The sequence below is a fragment of the Typopeltis vanoorti genome, chromosome 17 (genome assembly GCF_054136105.1).
Source record: "Typopeltis vanoorti isolate ZY-2024b chromosome 17, IOZ_Tvanoo_1.0, whole genome shotgun sequence".
NCBI classification, from domain to species: domain Eukaryota; kingdom Metazoa; phylum Arthropoda; class Arachnida; order Uropygi; family Thelyphonidae; genus Typopeltis; species Typopeltis vanoorti.
In genome coordinates, this window is record NC_143565.1 from 100,004,809 (window position 1) to 100,019,114 (window position 14,306).

At 35.3% G+C, this 14,306-nt stretch overlaps 1 protein-coding gene and 1 non-coding gene across 2 annotated transcripts in view; one reads left to right on the top strand and one right to left on the bottom strand.

Moving 5' to 3' along the window:
- Positions 1 to 10,381, bottom strand: part of LOC150097693 (cytochrome P450 2J2-like) — a 29,396-nt gene extending 19,015 nt beyond the window's left edge. Inside the window, exons 1-3 of the mRNA XM_090407291.1 lie at positions 10,152 to 10,381; positions 6,036 to 6,166; positions 3,996 to 4,102 (exon numbers count right to left, since the gene is read on the bottom strand). Of these exons, the coding sequence (XP_090263417.1) occupies positions 3,996 to 4,102; positions 6,036 to 6,166; positions 10,152 to 10,381 (468 nt within the window). The remainder of the gene's footprint in view (positions 1 to 3,995; positions 4,103 to 6,035; positions 6,167 to 10,151) is intronic.
- TRNAS-UGA (transfer RNA serine (anticodon UGA)) lies at positions 6,313 to 6,394 on the top strand. The gene has a single exon. It is a non-coding gene; the product is annotated as a tRNA-Ser (tRNA).
- Positions 10,382 to 14,306: the final 3,925 nt, after the last annotated feature.

Here is a 14,306-nt window from a genome sequence, read left to right on the forward strand (position 1 = left end):
GCAATTATAGCCCTCCTTTTAAACATTTCACTGTCATACCGAGGCAAAAGACTAATCATTCTAACTCTCTCACTCTTTTCTTTTGCTACCTCAAACAATTCATTCAGGTCTTCTATCATTTCCATTTTATCTCCTTTCAAACCATTCGTACCTGCCACAACAATAATTTCTTTCACCCTTTCCTTTTGCTCTCTAATAGACGCAGTTACGTCCTTTATGGTCGCACCAGGTTGGTACGATTTTGTCAAATCCTCTACTAACACACCTCGTACTAACGAGTCTCCATACAGCACTCTATCCTTCATTTTGTTCATGTTCACATTCATACGTCTATTTTTCCTGTCATACCTTTTATTATTGGTTGGTTCATTCAGTCTACTTTTGTTCATGCACTCTAGCTGCTGTTTTGCTCTTTCTATCGCACTATTCAACAACGCGATCTTACTCAATGCATCTATCTCATCTTTTTTGTTCTCTGAGAAACCATTTATACTATCATTCACACTTTCTACATTCACACTCTCACAATTTTCATGTACAACCTTGCCGTTTCTTGTCATATCCCTGTTTCCTTCATTCTGAAGGTTGACAAAAATATCACACTCACGATCCGAAATACACTTCAATTCCGCATTCTCCCTACATTTTCTACACACATTCAATCCTTTATTATCATCTAACCACACTCCGACCGCACTCCGCAAAGCGTACATTTCACAGCTAGTACACTGACTCATTTCTTTTATGCTACCGTTCTTTGATAACGATGGCGAACCTTCATTACTGGCCGCCATTTTCCTTCGCACAGGTGCCATACTTATCTGTGACGTGTTTTGTCAAATTATACCCTAATCTTTAATAATTATTCAATTAATAAATAAGAGGAAAAAAGTACAAACATCAGAACATTTAAGTACTAAATATAATTAAATAAAATGAAATATAACTAAATACAGTAACTTAGCTTCGTTTTGTCTTCCACCGTTACGCGTTCGATTCCGACGGTACCAAAATATATTATAACGCGACAGCAACTAACTTCCAAAAAACAACCACTGAAGTACACTCGTATTCAGAGAAACAATTTAGCACTCAAAAACGTAGAAAAACGGGGGAAAAAGCGGACTATTCACCGATTAAAAATCACTTTCTTCTGCACAGCTCAAATTCACCGCCACGTGCTACGGCGACGCTAGCGCCACTCCTCAATCTGCTTCATTGTAGTCAGGTTTGAATGATTGCTTGCTTGGTGAAGAACCTTTCCGCTAGACCATGGAGAAGGGAAGAAATGCAAGGAATGCTGAATTCTCTATGAAGCTGGGAGTTTCTGATAAACCATGGGGTGTCCACAATCATCCTCAGAAACATTTGTTCTGGATTCTCTGCAATTTCATAATATTTGTATCTGGGGTATGGCTCCATGCAGGGGAAGCGTAGGTGATGACAGGGCGTATTATCATCTTGTAGATAAGTAACTTGGTTTGTATATCAAGTTTTCTTCTGCGATTGATCATGGAGTAAAGCTGAGCAATTACTCTGGATGTCTTCGAGACTATGAACTTGATATGTTTGCTGAATTATTGTTTTTTATCTAGTTGCACTCCGAGATATTTGACTTCTGTCTGCCATGGAATCTTAACTCCTAGGAAATGGATGTCCTCCTTGCTAAGTATCTTCTTTCGGGAAAATAGTATGGTAGAACGTTTTGGGGGTTTAGTTGGATTCACCAGTCTGCCAACCACTTCTCCAGTGTATGGATGTTACCTTGTAGTCTTCTGACTGCCAGTTGGGGGCTAAAAGATCTAGCAAGTATTGTAGTGTCATCTGCATATAGTGCGGTGATAGTTGTCCTCGGATTTGTACCACGAAAGTGGTCAATATCACCACATTCAATGTTAGATTGTTGTATTTTGCATGAGTAAACTGGTGGTAGGTGCATGCTTAAATGTTTTTATTAAAAAAACTAAAATGAATAATTTGAAAATTATAATTTAAAAAACAAAAGAATATTAAAAGTCCATTGCTATTTCATAGATAATTCTTTGAATATTAATTAAAGCTTCGAAGTTCATCTGACAACTAAAATGCTTAAATTTTAGAGACAAGCATTAGGGCCCATCGTACACCGCTACACATTTCAAATAGAGATTTCTACTCAAACAAAATCCATTTTATACTAAAACAATTAATTAAAATCACTTTGATAATAAAATAACAATAATAATTTTTTTTAAATAAAATTGAATGCATTTTTAAATAAAAGTTCATCATCATCATCATCAAATTCCTGCCATGTACCCTCAAGGGGTGTACAGGATATGATGGTACTACATGAAAAATTTACATCATGACTAACTTCCTATCTACAATTTTCCTCCAAATCAGTCTGTTACTTGTCAAGACTCCAACATTATCAGATCTTATATTTCTATCGTCTAAGGCACTTTGTACAGTATCAATCCACCTATATCTTGGTCTTCCTCTGGGTTGTTTTCCTGCCAACCTGGTAGAGAACACTTATTTTGCTAATCTTTCTTCACCCATTCTGTTTAGATGACCATACCACCTGAGATTAGCTCTGCTAACGTATTCCTGGATGCTGACAATGTCAAGTTCTTTCCTAATATCCTTGTTTCTAATATGATATTGCCATTGATGCCAATATCATATTAGAAACTATATGATATTGGCATCAATGGCAATATCATATTTCACGCCCCTAATCTTTCTCAGGACTCATATCTGCGGTCTCTGGTCTTTGGTCAAGTGTTTTACTTCTGACCCAGCTTTCAGATCCATAAGTTAAAATTGGTTTGAACACTGTCTTGTATACAGCTAATTTAGTGTTTTGACTAATTTCTCTCTTATTCCATAAGAATTTATTCAATTGACTCCCTACCATACCAGCTTTGTTGATTCTGTTGTCTATTTCCATATTTAATTTACCATCTTCAGTAAAATTCGTGCCTAAATAGCTGAAATGTTTTACTTGTTCCACAGGTTCTCAATTCACAACACAGTTAACATTTACCTATTTTCATCGTCTTTGTCTTTTTAATGCTGACCTTCATACCATATCTATTAATAAATTGAATATAAATTTAATATAAATTGAATATAAATAATATAAATTGAATAACAACAGTTATTCAATTTAGTCAGGAAATCTTGCAGACTTGTAGCAGATTTATTTAGAAGTGTAACATCGTCCGCATAAAGCAAAGAGCTGACATTAACATCTCCAATTCTGATATCATGTTTAATACCACTTTCCTTCATAATGTGATCCATATAGATAATGAATAACTGAGGGGATAATGTACATCCTTTTCTCACACCAGATTTAACATAAGTCGGAAGTTTAAAATCAAAACTTCCTTATTTAAGAAGTTTGATTTGTAAATAAGATTTAAATAACATGAAACATTTAATTAATATCCAGTCATGACTTTTGTGTCATAAAAGTGTTCGAACATTATGTTAAGGGAAATGTTCTACGGATCAGAAAAGCAGTCTTTAGCGAAAATGTTTACAAGCATTATTATTATTACACCGTGATACTTCAAAGGAGTCCAAGGACTCATCGAGAGAGGACACTCTACTCTACTCTGCTACATACATCTCATCGTCTCTCCTACTACTTAATTCTTCGACTACAAAAACCAAACCACCACCACTATCATCACCACCAACATCAGTAGTTTTGTCTGTAAATGGTCTCATTTGCCGATTTGCCTGTATGTGGCGATAAAACCCGAGTTTCCTGGAGTTAAACCCTACTACATCCGTATCAGATCGGCTAACTCACCTTTAGTTGTAAAAGTCCACATAAAGATTCTTCTTGCCACGAGGAGAATCGAAGTCAGGTCTTTTCAGCCAATGTTCCGTTGCTCTTCCAGTTGCGCTACGGAAGCGCTATGTCATCTTCAAATATTTCAAGAAATCTGAGTACAAAGATTAGAACACAAATTTAATGAGACAAACATTCATCTTACCTTGATATAATCCTGCATTTTGGCAGTGCCAAATCCTAAATCTCTTAGGACATGCAAAGCAAATCGTCTCTGTTCAATCCACCATTTTCCGTTCATCGAACTGAAGCCTGATGGAAATGTTATTTTCACTTAGTAAGTAATTATATCAAAAATGTTATAAAATATTTATTTCATATATGGACTCTGATAATTTTAAATAAATTATCAAAGTCCAGAGATTTTATTTTAATATTTTCTTTTGTAATTTTTTATTTTACAAAATTTAAAAAAATTACATATTTAGAAAATTTGTAAATTTTTTAAACTCACTTGAGTAAATTAAGTGAAGACACAGGTGTCATCATCAATACCTTACTTATAATTTATTCAGTAAGTTCAGAATTCTTCGATACATTATACTTATATAGAAACTTTGGAGGTAAAAATTCTTGTGGTTGTTCACAGAGATCCCAAGATGGAGTGCCTCCAGAAGGCCGATTTGAATTTGAAATCTCAAGTTTAAATATTATTACAACATATTTTGCTATTTGAAAAAAAAAAGTTATTTTAAATGCTGTTTAAAGAAATCATTTAGTGACGAATTCAAATGCAAAAGTTTATTAAAATCAGTCAGGGGCGGTTCGTGCATAGGCACTGAGGAACTGCAGCACCCCCAATTTTTCTCGATACATAAATATATTTATTAATTTATTTATATTTGCTTATAATATTTAATTTTATCATCAACAATCCTATACAATTCTCTTATTTTGTATAAAAAATAATAAAAATCCATCTTGTAGCACTCAGGAGGGCGAAGGACGCTAGCAGCACTGTGTTTACCGCAGTGTCATATTGCTACGCGCGCAAGCATATGCACGTCATAGTGAGATGCGAGCTAATAGCGTAATGCGGCACTGCCCGTCGCGCAGTACCACTGTTTTTTTTTTTTTATGCAGTTTGCGCCAGTAGTAGAGTGTTCTTAGTGTTTATCGTGTTTACTCCGTATCTTTAAATATTTGGACATTACAATTAAAGACATTACATTTGTTAGAGTTTTTATTTTAGAACATTATTGGAGTTATGATAATGGATTTTATTTTTAAGTAATTTTGTAAACTAAACTGTATAATTTTATCGATAATGAACAATATTTTTTCATGTTTAATTTTTTTTTTAATTTTTACCATAATTTTGATATTTTATCCAAAGACGTATACACTGTACTTACAGTGTGTATGTATATTTCGAAAGTTACAGCGCCCTCACGATTTCAAGCTACGAGCCGCTACTGAAATCAGTGCAAGAGAGTAGTTATAGTAACTCAGGTGTGACTAAGTTTGATTATCAGGTGCCTACTCATTGTGGAAAACACATTTGAAATTGAACCAGCGATGTACACATGTGCATACTTCATACCTTTCCATTACTTAAAGTACATGTATACGCACATACGAAACAAGTAAAAGAGTGTCCAAACTCTTCTGTGTCATCGCTTCTCTTTAATTGAGAGAAGAGAAAATTAATACGAAAAGTGAGGCAAGTGTCCAAGATGATTATGTCCCAAATATTCAGTGAATGTGATTTAGATTTTTTATTTAATTATTCAAGTCAAGGATTTATATATTCGTAGTATATGCTTCCCTCTAAAATCAAGTTGCTCTAGTAATTATACAGAATCAGTAGTGAGGCAGGTCATCAGGCAAATGGCTATATACGCAGAACAAGAAAAGAAGAAATAAAAGTTTCAAGAGCATTTTACAAAACATTAGTGTTCTGTTGCCTCAACTAGATAATAAAAACATTCAGTAGATATTTAGAAAAGCCGTTCTTTTTTTTAAAACACGTTTTAAGCTTATTATAATTTGCAGATGTAGGCATTTGCTTAAAATTCGGCACTATCCTCAAATCATATTTCTTTCACCTCATGATCGAAAGATACATTCCTTAGTGAAGAGAAATTAAAAGAATAAAAAATACGTGAAAGAAAAACAGTTTTCGAATCATATTCAATATTATAATAATAATTTCAGGCTTTATTTGAAATGTTTCTCTACTCACTTGAGCAACTGCGCTTCTCATGGGCATTCGGAGCATCCGGAGGTCGATTCAGGAAAGCGTTTTTATTCAAGGCATCCTTCACAGAGGCAAAGTCATTGAGGACAACTACAGACCGTTCTCCAAGTTGAAGTCTGAACAAAACGTGGAAACAAATATCAAAATATTTCACAAATAAATAAACACTAAAATCATCAAATCTGAATTATATTTACCCACCATAGAACAAGCATACTTCATGCAGTTATCTTCATATATATATATATATATATATATTAGAACAGTCGTGGCCGAGTGGTTAAGGCGATGAACTTGAAATCCATTGGGGTCTCCCCGCACAGCTTCGAATCCTGTCGGTTGCGGATATTTTTGCTGGCCTGGTTGGCCAAGAGCGTACCCGCTCTCCAGTCAAAAGGCTGCGGGTTCGAATCCCGCTGTGGGCATGCATGTCTGTGACAGCACTAGTGGTGGTAGTCGGCGGTAGATGGCGTTGGTTTTAGATGATGAAGGTTGGTAGAGTAGTGAGACGAGGAGTTGTAGAGTTGATGCCCTCCCTCGATGAGTCTTTGGACTCCCTGGAAATGTGATATAATAATAATAATAATATTGGAGACATCCTATTTCCCAAGTAAGGAAACAGACAAGTATAGGTGAAGTTTGCGCCTGCATGTAGTGCAAGACCGAGGCAACTCGTGGGAAAGGTGGATTAAGTCCGATCACTTTTCTTAGTATTTTTCCCCTAATGCAAAGTACATCCCCTTGTGGAGATGTATGATGCTATGCATTAAAGGAAATGGTCACTATCCAGACCGGTTTCGACCAATGTAATGGTGAAGCAGGCTCTAAAAATTAGGCGATCCTGAAAGATCGCCCAGCTCAGCGTTGTTCCATTCAGTGACAGGCTTACCCCGTCACCGAGAACAACTTCTCAGCATTGGCTCTACCCAGTGTCAGGCTCACCCCACCACCAAGCAGAGTTATAATCTCAGCGGTGGCCCCACTCAGAGACAGGCAAAAACCTACCCACCAAGCAGAGCCTCTCAAATCAGAGCTAGAGCCACACCGGTTTCGATCTTTTTGAGGTCTCGTCAGTGTCAGTGGGAGCCAGACTTGAAATACGAAGGTTGAAGTAATGCAGAACTTATATGAATTTTACCTAAGCAAGTTGCCACAAGGTGCTTTGATCTTATTAAATAAAATCTCAGGATGAGAGATAGATGTGGAAAGTTTTTTAACTTGGGTATATTATGCATTCAAGATACCAAGTAATTTTATATAAACTTGGTTTTTAATCCTATTTCCCAACTAAGCAAACAGACATGTATATGTCAAGTTTGCGCCTGAGGCAACTCCCACGAGTAGCCTCGGCTCCGCACTACTTGCAGGAGTTGCCTCAGTCTTGCACTACGTGCAGGCGCAAACTTGACATACTTGTCTGTTTGCTTACTTGGGAAATAGGATTAAAAACTAAGTTTATATAAAATTACTTGGTATCTTGAATGCATAATATACCCAAGTTAAAAAACATATATATATATATATATATATATATATATACATCAACAAAGTAGTTCCTCAGATTCCCAGATAGCACATAGGAACCGAAGCTAGACCTCGGATTTCAGAGCAACTAGCTAGTGATCGTATAAGCAACTAGCTAGTGAACCTACTGCTGGATGGGTAAGGATTTTTTTCTATTTTTTATTAAGTACAGTTGGGTCTCTTTTTGTTGTTGTTGTTGAAGAGCTTTTAGATATGAGGGTGGATCTGTAGAACTGCCGAAGTGTTAGTGGGTGTAATTTTTGAGGTAAGTATCTTGCTTCTTTGACTAGTCTGTCTGCTCTTTCATTGCCTTCAATATTTACATAGGCTGGTATCCATTGCAGTGTGCAGTTCTTATGTTTCAAATCTAAGGTTGTTAGGGTCTCTTTTTATGCGGTAGATACGTTCCACAGAAAAGCGCATATAAAAATCGCACAAAAAAGATCTTACGTTGAAAAATTAGGGATACTTTCCATAATTTTCTAAAACAGCATAAAACCGAAGGAATGAATTAAAATAAAACTAAAATTGCATAAAAAGTTTATAAAAATTCAGGAAAATAAGAATGCCTAAGTTTGTTTTAAAGCTTTATTAATTTAATTTTACTGAAAAGTAACATTTTTTTTAACATTTTGTCATCAGAATTATCGTCGCTATTAGACAACATTCGGCAACATTTGCGAACTGGTGAGAAATTACTTTCATCACCAGAAGATAAGTCAGCGCAAGATAAGATCTGTATGCTAAGGCAATGGTTCTTCATAAACAGAATTAGCTCCACCCTCGTTCTGTTCTTGATTTTTTTCTTCTGTCAATGAAATTAATGATTAAACTTTGCGATGATGATTTCACTAATTTTTTATACAGCTCGCGATATCCAGACATACAGTTCTTCAGCTCACGTTGGAATTAAAGGCTCGTTCAGCATTTGTGTCATTAACAAGAAAATGATTTTCCAATTTATTGCACAGTTTAAGACCTTCTACAATTATATTTGCAGTGAGGGGAACAGGTTTTTCTTCTGATTCACTATCGTTTTCTGGATCTTCGACGATATCTGAAGTTAATCGATATCCAATAATATCATCGTCACTTAAGGCATTATCCACAAGCAATTCTTCTACATCGTTCTAGCTAAATGTATCAAAATCTTCTCCACCAATTTCCTGTGCCAAAGTAATAATTTCAGCCGATAATGTAGATGTTTGCATGGTTGCACTGTTTGCAACACATCCAGGCCAAGCTGCTTTCCAGCAGGAATGTAAAGTTTGTGGTCTTATTTCAGCGATAGAAAATGCAACATGATTTAAACAGTCCAAAATAGAATTTATTTTCCAAACGTCAGTTACTGTTAATGGTTCATTTTCTAGTTTATCCAATATAAATTGAAAAGTGTTCTTAACGTAATATTTTTTAAAAGTAGAATTATCTTGATCTAATGGCTGAATAATGCTTGTTGTATTGGGTGGAAAAAAACACAACCAGCACATTTGGATGTTGTAAACTTTAAAATCGAGAGCTTTTTGCTTCATATATGTTTCCGTTTCTGGTACAAAGCAATTATTGAGCCATTCAAAATACAGCAATTGTTACCCAGGCCTTTGTATTAGCCATCCAATGTTTTAGACCTTTGCCTTTAGAGCACGTGGTCTTAGAGATCGATTTACTAGGAGGGGTTTCAACATTCTACAAAATAACAACGTTACTCTTTGCTTTCTTTAAACCCACGTGCCCTTTTCTCAGACTTTTCGATGGAAGTTCGACTAAGCATTTTCTTCCAAAACAATCCTGTTTCGTCAGCGTTAAACACTTGATTGGGACAATATCCATCATCTTTAATAATTTTGGCTAACTTCTCTTGAAAATTTTTGGCTACTTCTTCTCTGTTACTGCAACCTCGCCTATAATCTTCACGTAATCAAGTGCATTCCTTTTTAAAAACCCGGTTAGCCATCCTTTGCTTGTCAAAAATTCTTTATCAGCCTGGGAAGCGGAAGCAGATGGCTCCAATTGCCTCGTCTGTTCATAAAACCGAAGATCTTTTTGTTTAATTAAATAACCACTTATAGAAATTCTTCTTTGAGTTAATTCATCAATCCAAATTACGAGCGCTTGTTCCGTTGTTTCTAATAAAGCATCTCTTGAGTACGATGATAATTTGGCACTTAGTTTTGTGCCAGAAATGACAGATTTTCTTATTGCGAATTCATTCTTTGTCATTTAATTTGATTTAATTTCAATGAATAACTGAATAATTTATTTAAAATGAATAATTTAACTTTTAAATAAAAAACTTTTTAAAAGAATAATTTAATTTCATTCTTTTTATAGCTGCAATCAGCTAAACAAGCCAGTAAACATAAATGTTATTGAATTATTATTTCTGAAATTATTCATGATTCGAAGTAACAAAGGATTACATAGAAACAATATGTCGATTGTCAGTGACACTGCAAAGATACACAATCTTGTCAATGCAGGGCACTCTCGACCACAGCCCACCCCCCTTTCTGTGTTATTTAGTGATTGACAAATAGATAACAGTTACAATGTATTGGTAAAAGCAAAAGCACCAACCTGAAGACTGGTCCATATTTATGGCTGAGTTTCTGGAATCCTTTCAATACGTCAGTTCCTAGGAAGGGCAGGTAACCGAAATATGGAATCCCCCATGGTCCTGGGGGAAGATTGTACGACTTGTTTTTCTTAAATACTAAATGTGCTATCAGCACACAACACAGAATCACCAACAGAAAATAAGTGATCAAATGTGTTTGCCCCCAAGCAATCAAAGGAAAGAAAATCATTTTATGTCTCTTCGATTAGATTTACAATTCATTTCAGTGCTACAAACATTTAAAAACATGAAATTGAGCGCCCTCTATCTCTTCAGGATCTAATCAGTGTTTTTTTTTAATTTACGTATGTCTGCTGAGGATGTGAAATCAAAGGTCAAATAAGATGGTCAAGGCGTATGATTGATGAAACTTAAAATGTGCTAAGGACGTGCAAATATTCACTTCGCTTTTATCGATCCAAGATCATCTAAATCAAAAATCAAAATGTTTTCAAAGCCATCGCTGACGTATTTTCGAACTTTTACCCTACACGCAAGGCGCAAAGTGAAACTGTTTCAAATGAGACTGTCCAGCGTATCTTCTTGTTTAATTTGAATGGTCTTCTTCGATTATGAGTTACTAAAATGAAAATAAAAACGTATATAAAAAATTAATAAGTATAAATATAAAAGGTTTCTTACCAGGAATTTGCGTACTATCTTATTCTACCGGATAGTCTAAGGGGGAAAAGGGGGTAGAAGAGCATTCCTCCTTGGGCAGAAAAAAATTTTCTGGGCACTTATTTTTCTTTCTAATTATTAATAAGTATTTTTTTAATTACATATTATTATTATTTTTGAATATTTAGCTTACATACTTCAAGTAATATGTAAACAACTCGCATTCCAGACTTTTTTTAATTTTTAGAAATACGATATATCATAAGCCAACAAGTTGAAATATTTCTTCACTTAACACTTATTTCCAGAAGAAATCTTTGTTTTTTTTCTCCTTCAATATCAGTAAATAAATAGAGTATGAAACATGCCTACTATATCAAATGTAATTTTTTGAAGAATGAGTGGCCATTTTATACATTAGTTTTGTCTTATGCATAATATGGCCACTAATGCTTTGTGGCCATATTATTTAAGTGTTTCTTAATACGCTTAGTAAAACTGCATTTATTCCGAAATTGACCATCAGCAGAATTAAAAGATTGTAGTGATTTTGAAGGGAGGCGCTGTACGCAGAGCGAATTTGGTTTCGTAGTGTACAAAAGATTTAGAAAATGCAAAATTCTAGTATAATATACTTGATGAGAATTTTTGTATTACGATACATACGGGGATCAAAATTAAAGTATTCCTGTTTAAGACCTTGTGAAGCGCCATCCAGTGATCCCAATGCTGCAAAACGTAATGCAAGAGTACACTGCGCGTCATGCGGACAAAATGTGAGAAAAAAAAAGGTCCAAAATTCACCACCAGGGGCACTGTAAATACAAAATGGACGAAATTTGCATATCACGCAACTCGGCAGGTGCTAGGAGGATTTAAAAAGATGGACAAGGGATTTTTGTCTTCATTGTGTCTTCATGATTAGTTGTTTTGAAGAAACAGGATCGTTTAGAATCAGCATGAAATCCAACAATTTCCTTTCACCCAAAGTTGCTGTCTGGCTCTGGTTTACAGCGTCGTTTATCATTGGATCGTTTCTCTTTGAGGACATCTGCCCGTCAGTCCTACCGAGAAGTATAGTCGTATGACAAACAATTTTGTTGTGTCACAGCTACAGCAGTGCCTGTGCATGGATTCAGTCATTTTAATGCAGGATGGGGACTCCTCCACGCATCTGTCGATCCGTACTTCGAGAACATTTCAAGAAAGCCAGAGTGATCATCTATGTGTTTTGCATTGCATGACCGCCTCGTTAACCTGATCTTCTGGTTCTTGGGAATTCTCAAAGACAGGGTTTTGCGGGATCATCCTGATAACAAGCCAGCTCTGAAAGACAGTATAACTCAGCATGTGCGCAACATCATTCCCAACCAGCTGTTTTCTGCCGTTGAATACTGTGCAGAGGATTGCATGTAATTTGTGGCTGGAAGGGCAGCACATTGAACAGTACAGCCCCTAAATTCATAATAAAAGTGAATAAAATTGTGGTGTCATTTGTGCTTGTGTCGCTATTATTCTGCTTACACACAGAATAAATACTAAGTCTACATTCGGTACATCATGAAGCGCCCCTGGTGGTGAATTTTGGAACTCATTTTTTTCCCTCATGACACACAATGTCTTCTGAAAATTTTCGCAGCACTTGGATCACTGGGTTATGCTCCATTAGGCCTTAAACAGGGATACTTTAATTTCGATCAAGCTTTTATTTCCATTAACAGGCAATGGTAGGTATTTTTTTTTTTTTTTTTTAATGCTGGGAGCTTTTCACATGGAAGTTTGATTGATTGCACATACCACTGTTTACTCGATTTTGAGTTTTATCATTGAGGACGAAACAGTCGAAAATGGGATCACAGTAATTTTGCCCGAACTGCTTTTAACAGCGTTTCCTCCTTCTAAATTACTTTAATCCAAAAATTTTCCAAAAAAAATCCTATAAACTAAATAAAGTTAATTTTTGATTATTCATAAATATACCTTATAACTTACAAATACACAACGAAAAAACATCAACACAAAATAAACGAAATAATCAAACGCTCCGTTCATCCTCGTGCACATCTGTCCTTCCTTCATTAAAAATGTTTCACCCATCTTCGTATCATTGAATCACTCATTACGTGTTCTTCATAAACTCAATAATTTGCCGATGAATTTAAGCTGCTTTAACGTTCCTCGCATTCAAGAAACGGATAATTGACCTAATTTCACATGCGGCGGGCGATTCGATTTTCTTAGACATTATAAACACACACATCAAGAAGCGTACGCACTGCGAGAATGTCTGAAAAATGGCACCAACACTTTGCCAAGGAATCAACAAACTCAGCACGCATGCGCACCATTGCGATCGCAGTGCTGCGGTGAAAATATTTAAAAACGGAACTTAATTTCTGTTAAATTTATGTTAAAGGATTACTTTGATGCTAACTAGAATTACTACGAGCACGTACCGAACAAAATATTAATGTAAATATTAATTATAAACTTATTATTGCAATCCAGTTTGGCTTACACAAAGATGTCTGAAGGCACATAATCCATTTGGAGAATAAAGAGGCATTAAAAATTAAAACATGTATTTTATCGAACATGCAGACGTAAATGAAGGACACAGATCAAGAGAGGAAGTCTAAAAATTTGAGAACATAAATGAAATCACAAATGGCTTTAATGTTATAGAACTCAAATGTGTTTCATAGATCAGGCAAAAGACATTCGACTGAGTTAACGATAATACAACCCTGAGGGAAATACGAATTACATAATATTAATTACGTAATTATTACTCTCACTCATAATGAAGCGTCCATGGTCCAGTTGGTTTGTTTAACATTACGATTGAATCAACTAAGGCGGTGTGGCTTAGTTGGTTCAATCGTAATGGCCGGAAGAACCCATCAATAATTCGATGGATTTTTCGGGCTGGCTTACCTGTTTATTATTATTATTATTATTATTATTATTCCTGATACCTCCAAGGAGTCCGAAGACTCATCGGAGGTATCAGGGGGTTTAGCGGGATGAAAAACCAGAGTTTACACCAGCAACACCTTACCACACCGTTTCATACGGACTAATGAACCTCCGTGTTGTGATAAAGATTTCTCACATCTTAGACGGCATTTAAAGATCTTAGATTAAGTTATTATTCGGGATTTAGGTTATTAAGTTTATCAAGCAAATTCAGTTTGATTACAGATTTTGACGTTTTACCTTGGAAAATAACACTAATAAGCTAAACTATCTTGTATGATTTTAGCTAACGTTATATCTTGTTAAAACCTGACTTCTAGAAATCGTTATAACTGACAGTAAATAATACGGATTAAATATAAATCTAGAAACAAACTAAACTCAGATGATGGTTTCAAATGATATGAAACATGAATCAAACGAATATTACAGCAAATAATGCAAAACAGCAAATCCACGTTAAAATTATGCAATGCCTGAAACAAAGAGGCTCTAATGAAAGTTATTCAAGTGTG